Source organism: Spermophilus citellus, assembly GCF_964194105.1.
Source record: "Spermophilus citellus genome assembly, chromosome: 3".
NCBI lineage: Eukaryota > Metazoa > Chordata > Mammalia > Rodentia > Sciuridae > Spermophilus > Spermophilus citellus.
Genome location: NC_138184.1, coordinates 25,323,608 through 25,349,568, shown reverse-complemented (window position 1 = coordinate 25,349,568; position 25,961 = coordinate 25,323,608). Strand labels below are relative to the sequence as shown.

General features: G+C 38.5%; 1 protein-coding gene across 4 annotated transcripts in view; it reads left to right on the top strand.

The window, feature by feature from the left end:
- The window catches only part of EXOG (exo/endonuclease G), a gene marked incomplete at its 3' end in the record, with an annotated part of 30,015 nt that extends 4,269 nt beyond the window's left edge, over positions 1-25,746 (top strand). Inside the window, exons 4-8 of one of the 4 annotated variants that reach the window (XM_081285679.1) lie at positions 1,225-1,364; positions 3,132-3,208; positions 5,170-5,284; positions 21,971-24,430; positions 24,911-25,740. In XM_081285679.1, coding sequence (XP_081141805.1) covers positions 1,225-1,364; positions 3,132-3,208; positions 5,170-5,284; positions 21,971-22,432 — 794 coding nt within the window. Of the gene's footprint in view, positions 1-1,224; positions 1,365-1,387; positions 1,689-3,131; positions 3,213-5,169; positions 5,285-21,970; positions 24,431-24,910 lie in introns of those variants that run through there. The other 3 variants (XM_081285680.1, XM_081285681.1, XM_081285682.1) reach the window with 3 other exon arrangements.
- Between the last annotated feature and the right edge of the window lie 215 nt (positions 25,747-25,961).

Here is a 25,961-nt window from a genome sequence, read left to right as displayed (position 1 = left end):
CTGGATGCCTGATAGGAGTAAATTTACCTCTTCCCTCAAGAAAGGGATCATCTTATTGCATCTTTGGAAATTTCCACAAATGAGATTTAAGGGCAGTGAGGGCCAGGCAAAGATAAGTTGGCATGAAAGAAGGCAATTCCAAAGTTACTGACACTTAGAAGTTTATTTATGATAATTCTGTATTATCAGTTATTTTTTTCTTTATGAAGTGATTCCAGAAAGCTGGGTATTAGGTACTTTTCTATGAACCTTGGGATCTGATCATTTTAAAAATTTTTTAAAAATATTTATTTATTTATTTTTAGGTGTAGACAGAAATACAATGCCTTTTTTTTTTAATGTGGTGCTGAGAATCTAACCGTGTCCTGCTCATGCTAGGCGAGCACTTTACCGCTGAGCCACAACCTCAGCCCCCTAACATTTTCTTGGATCAAAAAAATGACACTGTAATCAGTGACTTCATTGATCTTCATCTTACACTTGTTTGAGTAACAGTTGAGTATATTCTGTAGCCCTTATCGTTCTTGTAGTTCAACAAGTTCTGAGCTGATGACAGTGGAAAATATAATATTAGAATCTGCTCATATCCTCTGTGGCAAACCATTTTGGAGGCTTCAGAAAATAAGCAAAAGTGAAGTTTCTTTTTTCCTTTGTGATGCTAAAATGTTGTGTTTTAGAAATTCCTGAGTGGAGCTCATAACTTAAACATTTGTGTTGTCATGGCTTTAAGAGGCAATGAGCAATATGTCAGAGACACCCCCTCCTCCGTGCTGTGCCTGCCCAGAACAAATTGTTTTGTTTCTATATTTATCCATTATTTCAGTACAAATAAACTTGTCAAATTATGATTGTATAAAACACACGGTTTTTTTGTTTTCTTTTAAACAGGAGTTTATCTAGTAGCCAAGCTTTTTATGTATTTGAGTTATTTGATTGATCATTGTTTTACTTAAATACTATCCATGATCATCTTCCTTGAACTGGGAAGGCTAGAATCAAAATCATGAGAGAGCTACCCTGTATGAAAGGATTCTTTCCCGGGTCAGTCCTTTCTAAATTCAGATGAAGTATCTGAACTATCCCAGGAACTCGAGACGTGCATGCAGTCTCCAGTACTAGCTGCTTGAAGAGATGCCAGCCAGCAGCAGCCAGCTTGCTGTGTTTAGAGAACTTCGAGGGATATTTGTCCACTGACAACTTAACCATTTTGTGTGTTTTTCTTAGGTGATGCCGACAGAAAACATTGTAAATTCAAGCCGGATCCCAACATCCCTCCAGCCTTCAGTGCCTTCAATGAGGACTATGTTGGAAGCGGCTGGTCACGAGGACACATGGCTCCAGCAGGAAATAACAAATTTTCTAGTGTAGGCATATTTGGGGCAGGATAGGGATATGGGGCTGATGTTATGTGTACCACGGGACTTAGAGGTTAAAAGTCTAGAGGCCACAATCTTAAAATTTGAGAACTTCCATTCTCTGTTTCTTATTTTTCTTCTCTCTCTCTCTCTTTTAAATCATATGCCAAGACATTTTTAAGCAGGGTGAATGAGGAAAACTAAATGCCACATAAAAAGAAACTGAAAAACTACTGGAGACTAAAGCTTCTCACTCATCCTTGTGTGTGTGCCACATGCATGTGTGTGTGGGGGTGTCTAGGAAATCCAAATCCAGGACTTCAACTATGCTAGGCAAGTGCTTTACCCCTGAGCTACACTTCCAGCTCCCAACTCACTCATTTTTATTTTGAAAAGTTGAAAAGATAGTACTACAATCACACTTTGGTACATGGACTTTATATGGATATAAGTATGTATGTGTGTGTGCATGTGTATGTGTGTAATGTATGTGTTTATCTAGTAGCCAGGCTTTTTATGTATCTGAGATGTTTTAAAGCCATCAAAAGAAAATTGCAATTTCTTCCTAAATAGATTGTTCAGGGCCATGAGTCATCTAAGAAGGAGAATATATTATGGCCAGAGTATCACACCAAAAAGTGTGTACAAATGAATTTCTGTATATTTGTAGAGTCTTATTTAAAAAACAATTGATGGTCAAGTTTCCTGAATGCTCCCAATTATGTCTATAATAGTTTTTTTTGGGATCCAGTATCTAATCATGAATCATACATTACATTCTGTTTTCCTATTTCTTTTTTTTTTTGGAGGGGCTGGGACCAGGGATTGAACTCGCGAGTACTCAACCACTGAGCCACATCCCCCAGCCCTATTTTGTATATTTTATTTAGACACAGGGTCTCATTGAGTTGCTTAGTACCTCACTTCTGCTGAGGCTGGTTTTAAACTCGCGATCCTCCTGCCTCAGCCTTTTGAGCTGCTGAGATTACAGGTGTGCATCACTGCACCTGGCTGTTGTCCAATTTCTCAAGTCCCCTTTAATTTTGAATAGTTTCCTGGCTCCCACCCCTTGCAGAAAGGGAGAAGTATCTTTCATGACACTGGCATTTTATTATGTGAATTGTTGATGATTACTATCTTTATGATAGTGGTTTCAAAAATCCCTAGACTTGCTAAATCAGAAATCTTGGATGTTGGATGTAGGCATCAATGTTTTTTAAGCTCCCTGGTTTATTCCATTGTGCATCTAAGGTTGAGAGCCTCTGTTTGAAGAAAAGATGGTAATTATGACATTGACAGTATAGATATTTGAAAAGGAATACAGTGAGGGAGAGCCTTGTGTATGTGAGTGAGAGGTGTGAAGTGAGTAAACCTATTGTGGCCAGGAACAAAGGGGATTTTTCTCTGCCACTTTTGAACTGTGCTATACTTTTTAAATTCCTCAAAGTTGACCATTTTTGAGAAATTCTCAGCCACATGCTTAAAACCAGAATTAACACTTTTAAGCTTTATTGGAAACTTTTAGTTCTTAGAGTTTACGTAATAAGTTTTGATTTTGTAAATGATAAGCAAAGCTAAGCACACTTAACTACTTATTTGTTATAGTGCTTATTTTGAATAGAGTTTTCTGTCCTCAAATACCTATGGCATTCCTTTATGTAAACAAGAACTGTAGTCACTAATTCCCTAGAGCTAATGATTAATAAGAACTGGTTTTTCTATGTCTGATTTGTAAAATATTTCAGTGTAAGTTACTGTTTTAATTTCTTTTCACAGAAAGCCATGGCTGAAACCTTTTACCTTTCTAATATTGTGCCTCAGAATTTTGATAATAATTCTGGATATTGGAACAGGTGAGGTGGAAAGTTTATAAAATACATTCTGTGGAAGATGAATGGTGTAACAGGAGAATGTATAGTACTGTCTGTCTTTGTTTTTCAGAAGTAACCCCACCAAAGTTAGAGACGTGGACCATTTTCTTTGCTATATTTTGTGTGTAGAGCCTTCTGTGGATAAATATACTTCAAAACTTAGCCTACCTTTTTGATATATTTGCCACTGTTTGAAAGTCAAATTTTGAAAGAAACTTAATGATATTTCTGTCAATAACTGAGGCAGTAACATCTCTGGTTTTTTTTTTTTTTTTAGTGTGTCCAAAGAGGGCATTTTTTCTTTTTCTTTTCTTGTATACCAGTGCTTCTGTTTTTTAAAGAAAAAGGTTGGTACTGCTCAACATAACCATTAAGCAGTTTTTGATGAAACTTAAATATAAAATTCTTTGGACCGTCTGCATTTTTCTGACATTAAGTTCTCTCAGATGGTCTCTTTAAGCATTAAAACTGGCTTTGATGAAGGTAGTTTCAGGCTATTGTGTTTTCCTCATATAGTATTTTATGATTTAAAAGAATTAAGAGCACACCACACTAAAAGAAGACTCCAACAGTTACCAGTCGTGGCCACATGCATTTCATCTGCATGACCATACTTCTCCCCATTCAGATTGCAGATATATTGTTTTATTTGCAGGTATTTCAATGTATATTTTTAGAAGATAAAAATACTTTTAAAATACCCTAAATTTGCCCCTAAAATACATAACAGCAGTTCTTTATTACCAGGTTCAACTTTCCCTAATTGTCTTTTATTTTTGTTGGCTAGTTTAATCAGGATTATAATAAGATCTGTACCTAGATTTGGTTGATATATGTATGTCTTCAGTTCCTTATAATCTGTAGGTTTCCCTTTTTTCTTATAAATTCTTTGTTGAAGATCTAGGATGTTTGTCCTATATTTCCTTCCTATGTTCTGGATTTGCTGATTACATACTTGTGAGAACATTTAACATTTTCTTTTCCCACTGGATAAATTTTTAGGAGGAAAACTTTAACTTATAATTGGACATATATGCTATAAGACAATTTAATTTTACATTTTAGATGAACAGGAATGATGACAAGTACTGTTATCTCATTTAGAGATCTCTTCCAACTATAGTGTAAGTGCAGATTAAAACTAACATTTACCATTTTTATCTGGTAAGTTTGAAATAAATAATTTTTTTTGTTGTTTTGAAACTACTGTGTCATATTTTGGAACTTAGAGTGAATTCGTAGAATTCCATTAAAAAACAGTTTTTCAGTTTTTCATATAATCAAGCCATTAAAATATTTTTAATATTAATTTTTGTAGTTGTAGTCAGACACAGTACCTTTATTTTATTTATTTATTTTTATGTGGTACTGAGGATCTAACCCAGGGCCTCGCAAGCGCTAGATGAGAGCTCTACCACTGGGCCACAGCCCCAGCCCTCATTAAAATATTTATTCAGTTATTCTAGCCCTTGACATTTATGCTAAGGATTTAATACAGTATTGCATTAATTAGACATGTTAAGATAAACCAAATTGACCTGCAATAGGAATGGTTAAATATTTTTTTGAAAACTATGGCATAGATTTTTTGTGTGTATGCCATGCTGGGGGATCTAATAAATGGCCTCGTGCATGTTAGCTCTACCACTGAGTGTGATACTCCAAGCCCTGACAAATGTTAACAATTTCAATTCTAAAATGTGTGCTAAGTGTATACAGGAAAGAATGTAGATAGTTAAGTTTACATGTGTGATTTAAAAAAAACTTTTTTTGGCAATAAAACTTTGAGAACACCATTGCCTATATGCTTATAATATTTTGTGCCATGGTTGCATTTAAGTTGACACAAATGCAGTATTTTTATTATCTTTCCTAGGAACTGATGTGGTGATGTGCTTTTCCGCATGTTTGTCAGTTTTTTTGTTTGTTTGTTTGTTTTTCAGAATAGAAATGTACTGTCGTGAACTGACAGAGAGGTTTGAAGATGTTTGGGTGGTGTCTGGACCTTTAACCTTACCTCAGACTAGAAGTGATGGGAAAAAAATAGTTAGTTACCAGGTAGGAACTTATAACATTCAGGCTTATGTTATTTGTATGAAATTATAATCTTATTTTGTGTTGTACTTTTTAGTTTCATTTATTCAGTAGCATTTATTGAACGTCTATTGGGATTATAGGCATGGAGGAGGTAGTGAAGGATAAAAAGCAACCTTTGACTTCAAGGAGCTCACAGTAGGAGACAAATGCATTAACAATGAACCACTTTAAAGTGTAATATGCTTAGTAGAGATTAATACATAGATACAATGCTGTCACAGAAGCCCTCAAATTCATGTGAGTCTCAAAGGCTTAACAGGGGAGATACCTGAACTAGATAGAGCTTGACAGGTAGGTAAAGAGTAAACTGAGTCAGGAGGAAATCATGGGAATTCCATAAGGTGGCGCAGTGTGAGCATAGGGCATTTGGCAGCTTGGTTTTAAGGCTGTACATGTCATTCATAGAGACTAGAGCTTACGTACCAAAAAGTACGGATGACTCAAGGGCAATGGGAATTTCTGCAAGAGGTAAGTCAGGAGCCAACTGATAGATGAATTTGTATTCTGTGATGAAGACTTGGGTTTTAATTTTTAGGTACTATAAAACCATGGATTTGTTTTATGTGTGGTCAAATGTGATTTGTTTTGAGTCTTACTAAGAGTGTTCCCGTGGCAATGAACACAGAGGTATAGGAAAGGGGGCATTGGTGTAGACTCAGAGGCCAGAAGATAAGTTAGTTTACTGCTGTGGTAGTCCACGTGAGAAGAGAGAGGGGGCTGAGCGCAGGTGGTTGGAGTAGGGAAGAGTAGAGGAATCCAGTAACCATCATTAACTCTTTTGGGTGAGGAAGAAGGAAGAGTCCAAGATAACAACCAGACTGCAATGAATTGAAAAAATGGGGAAGAGTTTTTCTTTTAGAAGCTTGGATTTTTGATAATTTTTTTTAATATATGCAAGTTATTTGAGCACCTTTATAGACTGAAGGAAAGACATATAAAAGGTGTGAGAGAGTATTCTTAGTGATGTGAGAGCTTCTGATGTCGCTGGGGAATTCTTAGGCAGTTTACAGAGTAGCACATGAAGAGCCAGTGTTTTTACCAAAAAACGTGTAACTCTGAATTTCATCATGGAGAGGGTTCTGCCAAGAGCAGGGCTGAAGTGATACACTATTACTTTGGGGTCTTTTAAGGCAGGGAATGAGGTGGAGTGAGGAGGAGATGCTAGAGTAAGTAAAAAGAGGGATTGCTGATCTTGCTGGTGAAGTCAGAGAGATGTTCTTCGAGGGAACACCTGCTCAGTTCTGGGAATAAAGTAGGTCTTTAATAAAGGTGGTTAGGTTCAATGATTACTCAAGAAAATCTGTGACGAGATTGCATAACTTGAGGAACAGATTTAGGAAAACAAACACAGAAACTGTGGAGTATTTTCCGTCCTGCTTGGCCTGCTTTTGATCAGCCAGTGTGGACCAAATACCCAGTGACTACATCCAGCACATTCACATAGGTCTTTATGGATAGCCCGCTTCCTTTTTCTCACTTAAAGTTACTGGTTCAGCTACATCTGTTTGTTGGCTGAAAATGGTAGAAAAGTTGTTTTCAATGACTGTCACACCGTCAGAGAATCCCAGTAATTCTTATCGGAGTGAGGCATGGCAAATGAATTAGTGTTTCAAAATTAATTATTTTAAACTTTTCTTCTCTGATTAATTTCTCAAAATGGCATAAAACTCTTTATTCTCTTGTCAAATACTAACTATTTGGGGCTTTGTTAAATCTTCTTTGTACTCTTATCACCAGAAAAAAGGTTCTTTTAATTTTGACTTGTAAACCTGAAATGATCAAGTTACAATTTTATGAATGTTGTGTATTCATAAAATTGAAAGATTTATTTGACTAGCTTACTGTGTAGTAGAACAGTTTACCCAAGGTTTCAAAGGAAATATTAACCAATAATTAAGAGTACTTCACAGTTTGTTTATGGACATTTCTGTTAACTGTGTTGCTTAAATGCTGCAGTAGAAGATGATTTGTTTTTCTTATACTAGATACAGTTTTTAAAAATATAACATATATATATATATATAAAAATCTCCTAATTCTTCCTGTTGAGAGGGCCTAGAAGCAATGATATGCTATTAGCAATGAGTGTATCTTGAGACAAACCTTGGTTTCTAAAAAGTCATCTCTTTCTACAAGGACCCAGCCCTGTAGAGAAATGGCTGATTCCAGGGCTGGTACAGGGAAGGTTCAAAATGGAACATCTTGTGCCAGGGAGCAAGGGACTACTCAGGCATGTGGTGGGGACATGTCAGAAGGACTTAGAGGTCTGCTTGAAACAATTCTCAGTCACCATATCTGGGAATATTTTAATATAAAAATGCAAATGGATTATAAACTTGTTGAATCAAACAAGAATCCATAATTTTAATTAGTAAATAAATACATGGGATATAAAGAAAAGTTTTTGTTTAGTGCTGTGGTGCATGCCTGTGATTCCAGCAGCTCAGGAGACTGAGGCAGGAGGATTGTGAATTCATAGCCAGCCGCAGCAACTTAGCGAGGCCCTAAGCAACTCAGTGAAACCTTGTCTCTAAATAAAAAATATATATATATAAAAAAGGGCTAGGGATGTTGCTCAGTGGTTAGGTACCACTTCAATCCCTGGTACCAAAAAAAAAAAAAAAAAGTTTCTGCTAACTGAAGAATGTCAATGAATAAATTTTCAGGAATGAAAAGAGTTATAAAAATCACAGTCACCTCCTTAACCAAGTGATTAAAGTTAATATTGCCAGTAATGAATGGGATTTGCTGGTATGCTGTACTTTCTGGTTTGATGCACTGAGAAGCATAACTTTGAATCCCATTGTGTAGAAATATTAGTCAAACCCCAGTTGTCAGACATTCTGTAAGACACCTGTCATCTTTTTTTTTTTTTTTAGGCACCGGGGATTGAACACAGGGTTACTATACCACTGAGCTACATCCCCACATCAAGGCTGGCCTCAAACTTGCAGTCCTCTTGCCTTAGCCTCCCAAGTCACTGGGATTATAAGCGTGCACCACCACCCAGTTTAAAACACCAGTCTTGTACTTCACTAGAGAGGATAGTGTCATAAAAAGCAAAGCCTTGGAAACCAACTCTCCCCCACTAATGGAGACTAAAGAGTCATGAAAACAAAACACATAGTGTAATCTTAGACTAGAAAAACAGGGCTGGGGATATGGCTCAAGCGGTAGCGTGCTTGCCTGGCATGCGTGCGGCCCGGGTTCGATCCTCAGCACCACATACAAAGAAAGATGTTGTGTCTGCCGAAAACTAAAAAATAAATAGTAAAAAATTAAAAAAAAAAAAAAAAAAAAGAAAAACAGAAGTTGCTGAAAAGGACATTATTGGGAGAATTGTCTACATTTGAGATCTATAGGTTAAATAGTTGTATTTTTTTATTTTGGTAATTGTTTTGTCTTTGTTCTTAGGAAGTGTATCCTGAAGTGTTAGGGGCCCAAGGGGGTGTCTGTGACTTATTTTCAAAAATTTAGGGAAAATGAGAGTGATAAAGCAAGTCAAACAAAAATAGTAAAACTTGGTGAATCTGAGGGAAGAAAGGAGTTCATTGTGCTGTTCTTGCAAATTTTAACTCTTAGTTCAGAATTTAAAAAATACATTTTTTTGTATTAGAATTCTTATTACAACAAAAACTATTAAATAATCTTAACTTATTGAAACTATCAAATAGACAACTTGGTTCTCTTGAATAGTTTATCAGTGAATGGTATTCAAGCATGTTCAAGTAGCCTTGAAGAGTTTCAGAAGAGACCTGTCAGCTTTCCTCAGTCTTATTTGGCATCATAGTGCTCACATGTGTGATGTCAGTCAGGATTAGCTTCCTGAAAAGTATGCTTTGAGTAATACTCTTATTTTTTTGTTTTTATTTTAAAGCCTTTCTGGTCTTAAGTCTTTCATTTCTTTCAGATTTTTGGCCTTTGAGCCGGTATCATTACTTTTCCATGTCTCTGTTTATTTATAGGACTTATCCGTGTTCACACTGGCAGATATTTAGTTCAACAAATGTGTGGGGGAAAGGTGTACAGAATTGCATACAGAAGCTAAATGGCATCTCTAAACTGTATTCTTTTTTTTTAATATTTATTTTTTAGTTGTAGTTGAACACAATATCTTTATTTTATTTATTTATTTCATGTGGTGCTAAGGATCAAACCCAGGCCTCACACATACTAGGCAAGCGCTCTACCGCTGAGCCACAACCCTAGCCCTCCTCTAAACTGTATTCTTGATTAGTTTCTCCATTCTTTCCTGCATTTTGCAACTGGAGTCATCTCTTACTCTTAATTTCTTTGACTCAACAAAATTTTTTTTTAGTGTTTATTTTTTAGTTATAGTTGGACACAATATCTTTATTTTATTTATTTTTATGTGGTGCTGAGGATCGAACCCAGGGCCTCTCACATGCTAGGCAAGTGCTCTATTGCTGAGCCACAGCCCCTTCCCATGACTCAACAACTTTTATTAATTCTTCTTCTCTCTCCCCCTTTTTTTTTTTTGGTCCTGGGGATTGAACCCAGGAGCACTTTATCCCAGTGGTATACCCCCAGCCTTTTTTAAAATTTTATTTTGAGACAGTCTCATTAAGTTGCTCAGACTGGCCTTGAACTTGCTATCTTACTTCCTTACTCTCCTGAGTAGCTGGGATTACAGGTGTGAGCCACCACACCTGGCATAATTCTCTTTCTTAATATCTGAACACCTACAGTATTGCAGCAGTTTCTATTGAGTTTCTTTGTCTTCAGTTTTATTGGCCAGCAGTCTATCTGGAGTCCAGAAATCATGACAGAAAGTATACATATTTGCTTTTCTCATCCTCAGAACCATCAAAAAATGAGCAATACCAAATGAATAGAAAAGGAAACTTCATTTATATTGAAATTAGTATAAATGAAAGAGTTTAAAAATCACTTTGCAGCTATTACAGTCACCTGAAATCAGGGAATATCAACAGTCCCAAATCAAAGAATTTCAAATAATATCTGTAGCATACAGTTTGGACCAAATGATTAAAAGATATTACGTTTTGACATTTCTCCTCTTATCAAAGCATGGGACAGGGTGCTGGCATTAGTACAGAAATTAGGAATTCCTGTAGCAGAGCACAAGAGAAATTTCTTTTTGTCTTACTTGAAATTTATCCCATAATGGCTTTCCATCAGTTACAGAAGGTATAAGATGAAAAGGTAAAGTCTCCCACTTCTGGTGTGAACCCCACTGTTCATTTTCTAGTTCTTGTGGTGGTAATTTCTATATCTTAGAATAATGATAGCTAAAACTATTTTTAAGCATTGATTCACCATTTATTAATAGTTGATTCATCTCTATGAAATATATTGTTTATTTAGTTCATTTTTTGTATTGTTTCAGTCTCCACCAGTCACATAGTTTTATTTTTTCAGCAAACTTTACATCATTGACTTTACATGATATACTTAAATCTTTACTCAGAATCTATCACTTAAATATTGTCAAGGTTCACAGCATTTCCATTTGTTTGCTAACTATAATTTAGTCTGAGCTTTGCCTATTAGCACAGGTTGTAAACTGATGCCAGACTGTAGAGGTATTTTACTGGAATTAGTAGGTTGTTTTTTGGATTAGTTGGTAATGTTTAATGATTAGGAGAGCTCATATAAATCCAGATTTTAGGTTCTCTTTAAAAAAAAGTCAGATGTATCAGTCACATTTGGCTTATATTCTCATAAACACCAGTTAATTAGTAAGAGTCTCAGCATTCTCCTTAAATTAAGCACATGTTCTTCAGTGCATTAGTGGTCCCCTAACCCATTTTACTTATTTACAGTCATAACTTGAATAAGAACATTATTGGTTCTTGAGTTTGTAATCCTGGGTCTATTAAATATAAAACTAGAATTTATAGTATTAATGATTTTATTAGTAGTATGTTTGGACCTGTAAAGAAGTAGATGTAATTCTATATCATTAAGTCTGTGCCACTTGAGAGATACTATGACAAATGAAAAATAGAAGTGGAAGGTAAAGTTGGCAATGTGTATTATACTTGCTATTTTTAAAAATGTAATAATATGCTTTTATTATTATTATTTTTTTAAGTACTGGAGATTGAACCAGGGGTGTTCAGCTACTGAGCCACATCCCTAGCCCTTGTTATATTTTATTTTGAGACACTGTGCCTGACTGTACAGCAAATTTTTATCAGGTTTCTGTTATGTACCTGCCACTATTGTGGGTACTTGTGTTATAGCCATAAGACAGACAATGCGTGCCCTCATGGAGCCTTATATATATATATATATATATATATATATATATATATATATATATATATATATATATATATATATATATATATAGTGAATAAGATGTAAACAAAAAGCCATGTAGAAAAATAAAGAATAGCAAAGGATTGTAGAGGGGGTAGGAAAGAAAGACAGGCCAGGCCAGTGAGGGGAAATAAGATCAAGCAGAATCCTAAGTAGGGTGCAAGCCACATGAAGAATTTTCCATCTAGCCGATACGCAGCTACAAAGACAGATGGGTGAGACTGAGTTTGACATGTTCAAGGAACAGTGTTCTGCTCAAAGTGGTGAGAGCAGAAGCACCATTGAGAAGGAGGTAGATCATAGGAGGCAGCAATGGGAAGGAGTCTGGACTGATTGAGATGAAATGCTCTTGCAGGATTTTGATCAGGATAGTGACATAATCTAGTTTACTTCCCCCTTCCCCCGCAGTACTTGGGGCCTGATGCATGCTAGGCAAGCGCACTATCACTGAGCTACACTCCTAGACCTTTTTAAAATTTTGTTTTGAAACATGGTGTCTCTTGAGTTGCCAAGGCTGACTTCAAGTTTGTGATCCTCCTCCTTTAGCCTCCAAGTACCTAGAATTACTGGTGTGTACTCTTCTGCCCAGCTGGTTTACATTTTAAAGCCCAGGCTGGTTTCTTGTGAAGAATATAGTAGGTGGAAGTGGGGAGAGTGGCAGTTAAAAAGATAATGGTGGGTTTTTTTTCATATTTTTTTAGTTGTCAATGAATCTTTATTTTATTTATTTATATGTGGTGCTGAGAATTAAACCCAGTGCCTCACACATGCTAGACAAGTGCTCTACCTCTGAGCTGTAACCCCAGTCTGCTAATGGAGTTTTCTTAGGTGAGAAATCATAACTTGAATGGGATAATGTGGTAGAAATGGTGAGGAATGCACTGATTTAGTATATGCTTTGAAGCTAGAACTGAAGGAACTTCCTGGTGGGTTGGTGGTAGAATGGGGGGAAAAGAGTTTGAGATGTGGAAGACTAGAGAGGATCAGGGTTATAAGCTAGAAATTGAGGGTTGTGTTTTGGCTATGTAAATTTGAGAGTATTTGAGGGGTGTGGTGGTACACACCTGTAATCCCAGTTACTTGGAAGGCTGAGGCAGGGGGATCACAAGTGGAAGGCCAGCCTCAGCAGTTTAGTTGTGCCTTATGCAACTTAACAAGACCCTGTCTCAAAATAAAAAATGAAAAGAGCTGGAGATGTGGCTTAGTGGTAAAGTGCCCTGGGTTCAGTTCCCAGTACCAAATAAAATATTAAATAATTAAATTTGAGATTTAGATGTTCAGGTTGGGAGTGGAATTTGTCTTAGAAGGGGTTAGAAAAAAAAAACACAGATGGGTTTTTTTTTTTTTTTTTTTTTTTGGTACCGGGGATTGATTTCAGGGGCACTCAACCACTGAGCCACATCCCCAGCCCTGTTTTGTATTTTATAGGGTCTCACAGAGTTGCTTAGCGCCTCACCCTCGCTGAGGCTGGCTTTGAACTCGAGATCCTCCTGCCTTAGTCTCCCGAGCACAGGTTGTAAACTGATGCCAGACTGTAGAGGTATTACAGGCGTAATCCCAGACTGCTGGGATTACAGGCGTGCACACCACATCCAGCAACAGATGGTATTTAAAGCCAGGATGAGAAAATAAGTGAGGATAGGCAGGAGAGAACAGACTGAGGTCATCGGCACCCTGGAATACTAGGACATTAGGGGTCAAGAAAAGTGGAATCCAGTAAGAGAGTCGCAGGAACAACCTTTGAATGTGGGAGGAAAACCAAGGGAGAGTTATGTCCCAGAAGCCTGCCCATTGGTGGTCTTGGTTTTAAGTCAGCTATACATCTGTCATTTATTTTTGTGACATTATTTAGGTCCACTTTATCTTAATCTCCTCTTCCTCCTCTCTCTTATTTATAGTGGTGTGTGTGGTGGGGGGCAGGTGATGGTGGTGGTGGGAGAGTATATCCTCAAATTCTGTCTGAAAGTCTGGATGGTAAACTTTCTAAGTTCTTGGTTGTCTGAAAATGTTCCAAAATCCTGGCAACAGGACTTTGGAATCTGCAGGTATGATACGCTCTCTAGGAAAGTTTTAAGTGCACCATCTGGCTATTGCTTTTGTTGTACAGTAATTCTGCAGATGAAATTTTCGGTCACACACCTTGATTTTGACACCTTTATGCAGTGGAACGCTACTTAACTTCAGGAGCAGTAAAAATTTGAGCTTTGGCTCCTTCCTCTTTGTTTTATCTAATGGTCTCATCACATCCATCTTTCATCTTCCCAAAGTTGCTGGTGGTTCTTACTTAGCCTGTTAACACACTACTGCCATGCTTAGCATTTTCATGCATGTATTCTATTTTGTACCTCATTGTGGCCATTGTGTGTGTGTGGGGGAGGGGGTGTTAATTTTTAAATTGGAAGAAGGAAGCACAAAAACCTGTGCTCAGGTTGCTTAACTTAGAAACCCACTTGAATCTTTTCATTTGTTTTTTGAAAAGCAGGTTAATATTTTCAACATTTTATTTGGAATAATTTCATATTTATAGAAGTGTTGTAAGAACAGTACAAAGAACTCTCCTGTATCTGTCACCTAGATTCTGTAGTTGTTAACATTTCAACATATTTGTCCTTCCCTTCCCCATATGGATATGCATTTACCTGTTTTTATTATTTTCTGAAACATTTAAGAATTGCTTATGAATATCTTGTCCCTTTGCTCCTAAATATTCTGTTTTCTCGCATAACCTTAGGATAATTATCAAATTCATGAAATCCAACATGTAAGAATATTATCTCAAACATAGTCTGTATTCAAATTTTACCAGTTGCATCAATAATTTCTTTTATGCAGTCTTTTTCTGATCTAGAATCCAATCCAAGATTGTACATTCCATTTAGTTGTTATATCTCTGTAGTCTTCTTTAATCTGAAATAGTTTCTCACTCTGCTTTTTTAATGAACATTTTTTAAGAACATAGACAAGATGTTTTGTAGAATGTCCTTCAATTTGGGTTTGTCAGTTGTATTCACACGATAGTTATGGTTTTGGCCAAATATCACAGAAGTGATCTTGTGTCCTGCTGATTGCATTGTACATGAAAAGGCATCTGATATTGTTAGTCCTATTATTGACCATACTAACTTTAATTACTTGGGTAAAGAGGCATCTATCAGGATTCTACGCCATTTTCCCCTTTGAAATTAGTAAGTAATCTGTGGGAATACTTGGAGGCCATGGGAGTCCTCTTTAAACTCTCACGCAGTAGTTTTATCATCCATTGATGATTATTGCTTGATTTCCTAAATGATGATTTCCTAATTCTTATTTATTCTACATTTATTAATTATTTATTAATTACTATTCCACCATTAGCACTTTTCTCTCTAATTTATTATCAATGTGAATGCATGGATTCTTTATTTTATTCAGTGAGGTTTAATCACTTGTCTGTGAGTATTGATTTTGTGCTCAGGTGGCCCAGATTGGCCATTAGGTGCCCCTTCAAGTTGTCTCCTTTGTTTTTTGGCCTCATCATTTTTCAAAAGCATTTCTTATTTCTGAGCTAGACACATGAAATGTGCCACATGCCTGTGATACCAGCAATTCCAGAGGCTGAGGCAAAAGGATTGCCAAGTTTAAGGCCAGCCTCAGCAAGTAAGCAAGACCCCGTTTCAAAATAAAAAAGAAAACAACTCCTGAAGATGTAGCTCAGTGGTAGCGTGCCCCTGGATTTCATGCCCAGTATCACACAAACACACACAAAAGAGCACTTCCTGCTTTTGGCTTAGGGCTATGTTTCAGCCCCATCTTGGCCAAACTATGGCGTCAGCCATTTCTCCAAGGAGCCCTGATTCCTTCTAGTGGGATTGATATTTAGAAACCAAGATTTGAATGACAAGTTGATTCTTGAGTGCTTGTTCTGCTGTTTGGCTTGTCATATGTGTTCACCACATTTATTTTTAGCCTGGTTTTTTTTTTTTTTTTTACGGTGGGTGGAGAGAGCCCCAAAGAGCATAGTACATGAATTCTCGTCTTTAGTGGCTGTCAAGAAGGTTTTTCTTCCCTATCTTCTGTGTTCCTGTGTTTTTTTTTTTTTTAATTTTTTTTTTTCAGTAAGTGATGGACCTTTATTTATTTTATGTGTGGTGCTGAGAATCCAGCTCGGTGCCTTGTGTATACTAGGCAAGCGTTCTACCACTGAAACACAACCCCAGCCCTGTTCCTGTGTTTTTTGAGAAGAGGATGTATAGACCCTGGTCACTAAGAAAGCAAATAACTGCATTGAGATGGGTTCTTTTTTTTTTTTTTGCATACATAAAGTTTAATGTTGACAATCTATATCCCCATAGAGTCATAGTTTTTCGTCTTTCTCAGAAGCATATCAAAGCAACTTATAATTTGATGTATTTATGTTTTTTTAATTGACAAATTTTTTATAATAATATAGCTTTTGTGAAAATTTACATTATATTTTAGATTAAATATTTAAAAAAAAATTTTTTTGGGGGGTGGGGGTGGTACCAGGGATTGAATCCAGGGGCACTTAACCACTGAGCCACATTGCCAACCCTTTTTTATTTAGAGACAGGGTCTCACTGAGTTGTTTAGGGCCTTTCTAAATTGCTGAGGTTGGCTTTGAACTTTTGATCTTCTTGCGTCAGCCTCCTGAGCTGCTGGGATTACAGGCATGTGCTATTGTGCCTGGCCAAACCTGATTTTACACCTAAAAAAATTTAATGTGTCTTTAGTGTATCTGTTAGCATGAGAGCAAAATATGGTCTGTTATTAATTGGGAAAATTGTCTTGAAATTTTTGTCATTTTAAGAATAATAATTTGGCTCAAATTTTATATGTATGCACACACAAATCATATAAACTTGGAAGAATTTGGTTAAGGAAAACACGCATAGGAGGGAAGATTAGGAAAGGGGAGGAGACAGAGAGGTAGGGTGTGTGCTGAGAAATATTAAGAATGTTGATTTACAAGAGACAAAAATGAAAGGTTGGGCCTGTTGGTAGAGACCTGAATGCCCAGGTAAAAAATTCAGGCTACTCTTTAATAAGCAGAGTCTTTTAAAAGTCCTTTAGCAATGCTGGGAAAGGTGACATAGCATTGCACAGCCCTAAATCAGTCTGTGATTTGACTCGTGAATTCCTATCTCCAAGAGAATGCCTTGCAATTATGTATGGCAGTTCAGAATGCTCGGAAAGTGTTTTGTTTTCTTATTTAACCATTCATTATTTATTGCTTGCTTATAGCTATCCTCTGAACCTTAATTTAGAAGAATGTAACCCAATGAAAATGGGGTGTTGATTTGTTTTCTGTTCAGGCAATATATCATATATGTGTTTATACTTAGAAGGAAGTGAAGCAAAAGAACTGATATTTATTGAGGGCCTGTATTCCAGGTGGTATATAAATAGCTTTATATGTGCTAATCTCATTCAGTCCTTATTGTAACCCTTACAAAAAATTAGTGGCTATCCTTTATAGATAAGGAAATTGAGGCTAGGAGGGTTTAAGTTCAAGTCAGATTGCTAGTAAAGGGGAGATCCAAGCCTGGTGTGGTGGGGCATGCCTCTAATCCCAGTGACTTAGACAGCTGAGGCAGCAGAATCAAAAGTTTGAAGCCAGCCTCAGCAACTTAGGCCCTTAGCAATTTAGCAAGATCCTATCTCAACATAAAAACTAAAGATCTGGGGATATGGTTCAGTGGTTAAGTGCCCCTGGGTTCAATCCCTGGTACCAAAAACAAAAGGGAAGGGATTAAAATATAGGTCTGACTTTTACAACTGTTGCCAATCATTTATAGCATTGTTCTTTGAGGCTCTCAAAAGTTTACACCACAGGGACTGCTATGCTCTTCATGTACAAATACTTAAGGCCAGCAGGTAATAAAAAATGTGCAGATGGAGAGCAGTTACAAATAATATTTGCTAGCATGCAAAAATAAGAACAGAAAATGGGCCATGAGGAGGATTCCTTATAGCCAGGCAGAAATGTCTGTTGGAATATGTAGGAGAGGATCACAGCATTGCAGAACTTGAGTAAATGTGAGCCTAAGGGAAGATTGGTAGCAGTGATTTTATCTGAAGTGAGTCATCTGACGGCTCTAATCAGAATCACCCCCTTTATTATAGCTGAGGTCATCTGTGTGCTTTCTCTGATGTGCCTGTTTCAAGAAGAGATTGATTCCAGACAAGTGAAACATACCTGAAGATTCTGGCTTGGACATTATAAATGACCTGACAAGAGAGTGAGCTGCATGCAGATTTTACAACTTGGTGGTGGTGGTAATGTTAGAAGTATTTAACAATCTCTATACTGTAACAAGCAGCACTTTCCAGATGTCCACCAACGACATTGAGAGGGGGAGGAAATTGAAAACATGCCTCCAGGAATCCCAAGCCATCACATGATGGGATAAAGGAGTCTTTTTTAAGTCTCCTGTTTTATATTTCGGGAAAACATTTGTTCATTTCCTTATCTATTTGTTTTAGTTGAAAAATAAATTATTTTACTTGTTTATCTCCTTACTCCCACCCTAAGCCTTCAAGGACAGTTGACAGTCTGGGGAAAGGTGCTTGTTTTGCTGTGATTTAGCAGGCTCCCACCCACCTCCTTGCCTGGAGCAGGTGCCCCAGTGTGGGGAGCTCTGTCTTGTAGGGTTTGTGCTGCCTCACTAGCATCTGCTGAGGCTTTGCAGATAACAGAGGGGTGACCTCCTTCCGCCTCCTGTGACTGCCTCGATTTTCTTGTTCCTTCTGTCCTCTTAGGTATGAATTCCCTATTTATCAAACTACCCATGGTTTGTTTCTTTCACTTGACTGGCATAACTTTTTAAGGGCCTGGTCTCTTGATATGTCCTAGCAGTTTTATTTTTGGAATTTCTTTTTTTGTCTTACTAGGGGGAATATCACCAAATATTTCTGATTCTAGCAAAAACATTTTTTCTCTCAAGATACTGCTGAATATTTCAGGCACAGTAATTTTATATATGGCAGGCTTTGTTTGGGTTTTGTTTCTTATTTTCCTCTTCTGGGGGCTGGAGTGGAGGTTTTGGTGATAGCAGTGGTAATTGTTATTTCTGTCTCTTGAATGGACAAAAACAAGCTCAGACCAGCATATAAGAAAACTAACTTAGGGTCACGAATGAGTTCCAGGTTGTAGTATATTATATTTTCTATTCAATCCCAGGTGATTTCAAATTTTTGTTGTAGTCTTGACAGGAGTTCAGTGCTTTTGAGTAATTGAATAGCAGTAAAGGGTTTTTTTTTTTTTTGTGGAGTATTTTTATACCTAAATCTTTTGTGAAAAGGGTTGTTGCTGATTTACTGATATTAAAGACTTGGTTCATGGTAAGCCCTAGAAGTCCTTTGTTTCGGGCATCATTTGTGCCCAACTTGATTTCTTTTCCTATAACCCACTGTTGACCTTTAACTGGTCTAATTTTGCTTGATCCTGTTTTCTCACTATCCCACTTGCAAAAACATTTTTTTTCCCCTGTTGATATCCTATTTTTGAATGCCATTCACTATCAGATAGCTTTTAACATAGGCCTGGCAGGTTTTGAAGTCTTTTTCTTAACTAACATGTCAATATGTCTCCACAACGATCTTGAAGATTGGCAACAATCTTGTGAGCCTGTTTTGTAAATGAAGAAACAAGAAACAGGTGAATATCACTTGCAGCTTAGTGGCAACCCCAGGAATTGACCAGACATCTGGGCTTCCAGTCCACTGAACCCTTTGCTTCAGTACCCATGTAGTGTCTAGAAATGTTTTCTGGAAGTTTTCCAATTTTTCCCAAAGTGGGAAAAATTATGCAGGTTGAGTTGTCTACAAAAAAGATAAAATATCTTAAGATTTTTTAAAAAAGGTCTTAAATTCAAACAGTGGGTTTTAAAGATTTCTAAATTAAACCAGTACCTGTTTTAGACAGCTTTAAGGATGTATGTTTTCTGAGAATACAGCAGATTGAATCATAGAAGAGATAATAAGTGGGTAAGTTTTCATTTTCCTACTTGTTTCTAGGAATAATGTTTTATTCCTCTTGGAATATTGTGAGAAGGTCATGGCTAGAAGGATCACATCTGGTTCCTAGGAGGAATTCCTGTGTCCAGAAGGATTCTCAAAAGTAATAGTGGATTGGGGGTGTATCTCAGGGGTACAGTGTATATGGGTTTAGTATGCTTGAGGCCCTGGATTCCATCCTCAGCACCAGAAAAAGAAAGGAAAGACAGAAGAAAAGGAAGGGAAGGAAAGAGAAGCAAACTGTCAGAGAAGTAAAACTGTCAAACATAAAAATGCCAAACTTCTTTACTTTTGCCTGGAATTTAATGAACCTAAATAGAAGCTCTGTTGGCAGCGAATAGGCATGATCAGCTAATCTGTTTTGAAGATTGCCATTTGTAGACAAGAAGTCCATGAGGCCACAAAACAGCCAAGGGGAGTGGTGTGGAAGGATTCTTAATTTGGTCTGAGAACTGTGCTGCAGTGGTATGGAATGCCCACGAGGTGGCACCAAGAATTTGCTTAACTGTTGGATCCCCAGTAGTGGCCAGAACTTTTGAAGCCCATTTCAGCTTCTCCCTCCTTGCAAACAGTGTGGCTCAGCTGTAGCTGTGCCCTCAGTTCTGGTCCCCAGCTTCTCCTGAGCCCCCTCAGAGTATTGGCAACTAGCCACATTCTGTTGCAGGGAAAGCTGCAAATATTGTGCCCTCCCCCGTTCCCCCACCTAGTCCAGATGGAAGCCTGCTGCTGTTTTTTTTTTGTACTGGGGATTGAACCCAGAGGCACTTTACCACTGAGCCATATCCCCAGCCCTTTTAGGGCCTCACTGAGTTGCCAAGGCTGGCCTCAAATTTATAATCTTCCTGCTTCAGCCTCCCAAATCCCTGGGATTATAGGCATATGTCACCATGCCTGGCAATGGTAGACTTCTTAAGAGCAGGCCAGCTGCATTGACTTGAATCTTATTTCTTTTTGTATCTCCAGCAGTTTCAGGCTCAGGGCTTCTGAGTGACATTGTTGAATTAGCGTGTGTTGGTAATCTGTGGGCTGGTTTTGAACCTCTGTGGTTTATTTTCAGAATATTTTTTGCTTTGATATGTGCTTATGTTCCCAGCTACATGAGTTTACTTTTTGGAGTATAGGTTTTTGTGCCTATAGATTGTGTAGTTTCATAAACCTCAGTCTACATTGAAGCCTGACTAACCACTTTCAGGAAGTTCAGACAGTTGCTTTGAGAAGTCATTCCTGTGGATGGGTGTTCCCCTCAACTCTTCCATTGGTCATGGCTATGGGACCTCCACATGTGACAGCAGATGGTCCTGGAGTTCCCAGGCTGTGTGTCTTGTAGGTAGGAGTTTGGGAAAATCAGTAAACAATCCTCCTTTGTGGTTCTCATCTCTCTGCAGTATTTGAGCTCCCAACAGGGAATCCTATAGCCAGCAGAGATATCTGATCAGGAAAGAAAACCTACTCTTACCAAGGAAGGACCTGGGAGGGGCGGAAATGCCATGAACATATTTTAGTTGGATTATGTCATGTTATTGGGGACCATTAAGTAAATGGATGGTTCAATTTTTCTTTTTTAGACAACAGATAAGGCTTTTAAGCCTATTGGAAGGAAATTTGAAAAGGTTTCATGATAATGTTATTTCATTAATACGGCCAACCTCCACAGATAGCTAGTTGTTTTCTCCTCCTGATCCTGGCTCTTGCTCTTTCACTGCGTGAATACCTTTCCCAAGGGTTTTGTTTAACAGCGTATTGAGAAGTTCCATGTTTGATGGTCCAAGATGTGCAGAAGTCAGAGAAAAAGCATTTACATTTACTTAATTAGAAAAATGAGCCACAGTCTAGGTGATACTAGAAATACTGAAGATGATGTGCCTGGCTGTTTCTTTGAAGATGGTTTATTTAGTTTCCTGATGAGTTTAAGAAACCAAGGCCACATTTTTATTTCTAGTGCTGGGAGTACCCAGTCTAACAGTTTTGACTTTTGAATATTTAGAGCAACAGAAGTTCTATGGGATGAAGAGAAAATGAGGACTTTTCTTGTCCATTAAAAACTCAGACCTCACTCATGGCATGTCTTTGTCCTTTGTCCCACATTCAGAGAAGACAGTGACCCCTGCTGTTTGAGTTTGCATTATTTTAAAGAATGTGATCAGAATTGATCTGTTACATATTCCTCTTTTCTGTGATGGATCTCTTGCCACTTATTATGTCTGCCTTGAATATGAATTCATTGGGATGGGGTGATTAGATTGGCTTATAAGGCCAGTTGAGAAAAAATTTGTGAACTGTTAGTACAAATCAGCATCATTAATATGGTCACTTTATTTTTAGGTGATTGGTGAGGACAATGTGGCAGTCCCCTCACACCTTTATAAGGTGATATTGGCTCGCAGAAGCCCAGAGTCTACTGAACCGCTGGCACTGGGGGCCTTTGTGGTGCCCAATGAAGCCATTGGTTTCCAACCCCAGTTAACTGAATTCCAAGTGAGCCTCCAGGACCTAGAGAAGTTGTCGGGACTGGTGTTTTTCCCTCGTTTGGATAGAAGCAGTGATATCAGGAATATCTGTTCTGTGGACACCTGTAAGCTTCTGGATTTCCAAGAGTTCACTCTGTACCTGAGCACAAGAAAGATTGAGGGAGCCCGTTCAGTGCTCAGACTGGAAAAGGTCATGGAAAACTTGAAGAATGCAGGAATTGAACCAGATGATTACTTCATGAGTCGCTATGAGAAGAAGCTAAAAGAACTCAAAGCAAAGGAGCAGTTAGGAACCCAGACGGGAAAGCCATCCTAGTTTTTAATCTCAGAAGACGTGCTAATCTGCTGAAATGAGGCAGGCATGCATTCTTCAGGCTGATGTATTTCGTGGCTTTGCTTTAAAGAAATGATGGAATCCTAAATTTACAACTGAAAATTCCTCTGAAGGATGAAAAATCTACAATTTTTTTTGTCATTGTCTTTTTGACTTGTGAACTAATTACTAAGAGCATTGTCATATCTCCAGATCAAGAACTGGTCTTGTGTCATGTTATTAGGACTGTGTCCACTATTTAACACTGCATTCATGTCTCTCTGGAAGAACAGTATGTGAAGGAAGGCATTGTTTATTTTTATGTATCCAAATCATACATTGTCTTTGATATATCTGCTTTGCTATCTTGGAACTCGGTATTGTATGTTGTCTTTCCCAAGGATCTGAGTTGGTCTTAAAGAAGGCTTTTAGAAACCCTCTATTATCCTGTCCAAATATATAATTTTATTGTTTCTTTTCTTATGCCCCATATTTCTCCACCTCTGTCTTCTTTGTGCTAAGCTCAGTGTTTTACTTATATTGTGTCACAGTGATCCTCTGGGGTAAACCCCACTACCCTCATTTTATATCTGGGGAAACTGAGGCTTACAGAGCTTCATATCTTACCCTTGTTTTCACCTTTCCAGAGATATCACCACACAGAGCTAAGTGAAGACTGGTGGATTTAGGTCTTCCTAACATGAAGATTTTTTGACTAAAAAAATGCATTGCCCACTCCCATGGATATTTGTCCTAAAGCCTGCTTGGTAAGAAGGGTCTAGTTTTCGTATGCTACATGAGCCAAAGGGACTTTAATGTCCTCTAATGTGAATAGTCCTTAGCTCTTTGGAACAGAAAAAGTAGGTATTTGAAAGCTCTTACTTGCTCCAGACATGCCATTCTTTTCTCCTAGTGCTCAGGTGGAGCTGGGTCCATGTGTTCCTTGCTTCCCAGGTGAGCTTTTGTTCTCAAGACTAAGGGACCTAACAAGAGTGTGTGCTGAGTCACCAGTGCAGGACTGGCTGCCTCTGCACCTGCTTGTCTAGACCTGAGCGGCACAGGGCAGGTGGAGCTTGGGGCCAAAGCTCCAAAGACAGTTAGCCCTGGAGGGAAGGGTGGCTGTTACTCTGAGTCAGATCTCTAGATTTGGGTTTACCCAGCATCCTTTTATGGGCTATCGTAAGTTATAGACAGTAAAATATCTTGAGGGAACAAGAACTTATCTGTCATACTGCTGATGCCTTTCCAAGTAGTATTAGAACAATATTTTGGTGTTTTGTGTTTGTCTCTAATAGAAATGCCAAGGCTTTAAGATAAAGATAAGAAGATAATGAGTGGCCTTGTTCTGCTCCTTTATTTGAATAAAAAGGAAAAGTTGGGGGGTAGAACACAGTAACCTGATTGATTCCATTTTGTTTTATCACACTGTTCCCCATTAGGTTGTGCCAGTCCTTTTCTTAGGGATATATAGCCAAAATGTCACTGTGACCAAAAAATTCTGCTACTTTCTTTCCTCAGTGGAGAGGTGATGGTGGGGCCTGGTTGTTTCTCCAGGAGCCCAAGGGGCAGTTCTGTGGGATAAGTCCTGGCTACCTGTTGTGATTCTTTGCAGTTGAGCCCGACTCCCTTCCCCCATCACTGTGCCTTGCTCTGTGCTGCCCTGACCTTCAACAGCCTTGGAGTTACCTCCTGTGCTCCTCTTGGGATAGTGAACAATGCTGATATTTTAGCTCAATAAACTAATGTCTTAGGTTTTTATTTCCTATGAAAAATGCTACTTGATCATTGTGAAAAATGAAGCTAAAGGTCTCTGCCTCCTGTCCCCTTTACCCTAGAGACCCTGGTCAGAGGGGAAGGCTGCTGTGGAGGAACTGTGAGGCTGGGCAGGCCCTTCTGCAGGAAGTTCCCTCTGTGGGTGAGGGGATTCATTCCCTATCTTTCTTCATCACCAGTGACACCTTCACACTCTTTGGTCTCTGGATGAATGCTGTTTGACCTAAGGTAGATATTTTTTTTTTTTTAGAGAGAGTGAGAGGGGGGAGAGAGAGAGAGAGAGAGAGAGAGAGAATTTTTTTTTTTTTTTTTTTTTTTTTTTTAAGAAAGGGAACTCCTGATCCTCTTTTTTTTTTTTTTTAAGAGGGAGAGAGAGAGAGAGAGAGAGAGAGAGAGAGAGAGAGAGAGAGAGAGAGAGAGAGAGAGAGAGGAGAGAATTTTTTAATATTTATTATTTTTTAGTTCTCGGCGGACACAACATCTTTGTTGGTATGTGGTGCTGAGGATCGAACCCGGGCCGCACGCATGCCAGGCGAGCGCGCTACAGCTTGAGCCACATCCCCAGCCCGAGAATTTTTTTAATATTTATTTTTTAGTTCTCGGCGGACACAACATCTTTCTTTGTATGTGGTGCTGAGGATCGAACCCGGGTCGCATGCACGCCAGGCGAGCGCGCTACCGCTTGAGCCACATCCCCAGCCCCCTAAGGTAGATCTTATACAACAAGCTGCAAAGGTTAGGCGAGCAGGTGTGTCTGCCTCTTGAATACCTGTTAACATTTCTGCACCTGCACCTTAAAACAACTGAAAACTTGTGTTCCTCCTTTAGTCCTTTGATTAGAGCCCAGCAGGAAAGACAGTCTGATCTGGAGGGAATGGCTTCCTGCAGAGCTGGGCTCAGCTTGTAGTCTTACACTTGGAATGATCCTGAGCATTGCCATGTGTGTCACCTGTGTCCCCTAGCTCTATCCTTGTGGGTATGTGTCACTGACATCAACTCCATGAAACAGACTTCCTGTTAGCAGCCCATCCATAAATCTCTCTGTGCCTGGAGCCTACTGTTCTGTTCCCTGCTCACTCTTATACCTTCACAAGGTGTGCCCTTCCTACTCTGGGTCCTTCTGGTCCACCTCTACCTTTCTCCCTCATTCTGGTTCATTCTGGTGGAGCTGAGAGGGGCTGGCCTCACATTGGGTGCTCCTGCCAGCCTTCATGCCCTGCCTCTCCATCTGGACTGCTTTTCTTGATGTCATCATTGGAGATTTGTCTACATCACCCCCATCTTCAGGAATCAACGCTTAGGTTATTAGAGAGGGTCAGTCAAGCAAAAGGAACTGCATTTTGAAGTGAACCCCCAGGTAGTTACAGGATGTAGAGTTGTGGTGGTGAATTGAGTTCTCTTGGGAAGTCCTGAACATAACACTGTGTCCTAGGGACTGGTTTGCCCCTTAGTGCCCAGAGTACCTCTAGGGGTCACTGTGGCCTAATGGCATACTGCAAAACAGTTTTGGCTGTGCCCAGCTCCAATATAGAACCTGTAGCTCTACAAGCGCCAAAGTACACAGCCAGCTTCAGATGCCAACCTGTAGGCTCTCAGGCCAGATGGAAGACAGGGGTTATCTCCTCCAGTGACTTTTTGCTTGACTTACATCAGAATAGCTAGAAATAGTTTAATTTTCCCCAACTTTATTTTGAGAAATTTCAAGCATATAGAAAAATTGGAAGAAAAGTACAGCAATTGTTCCTTCCCCTAATATTTT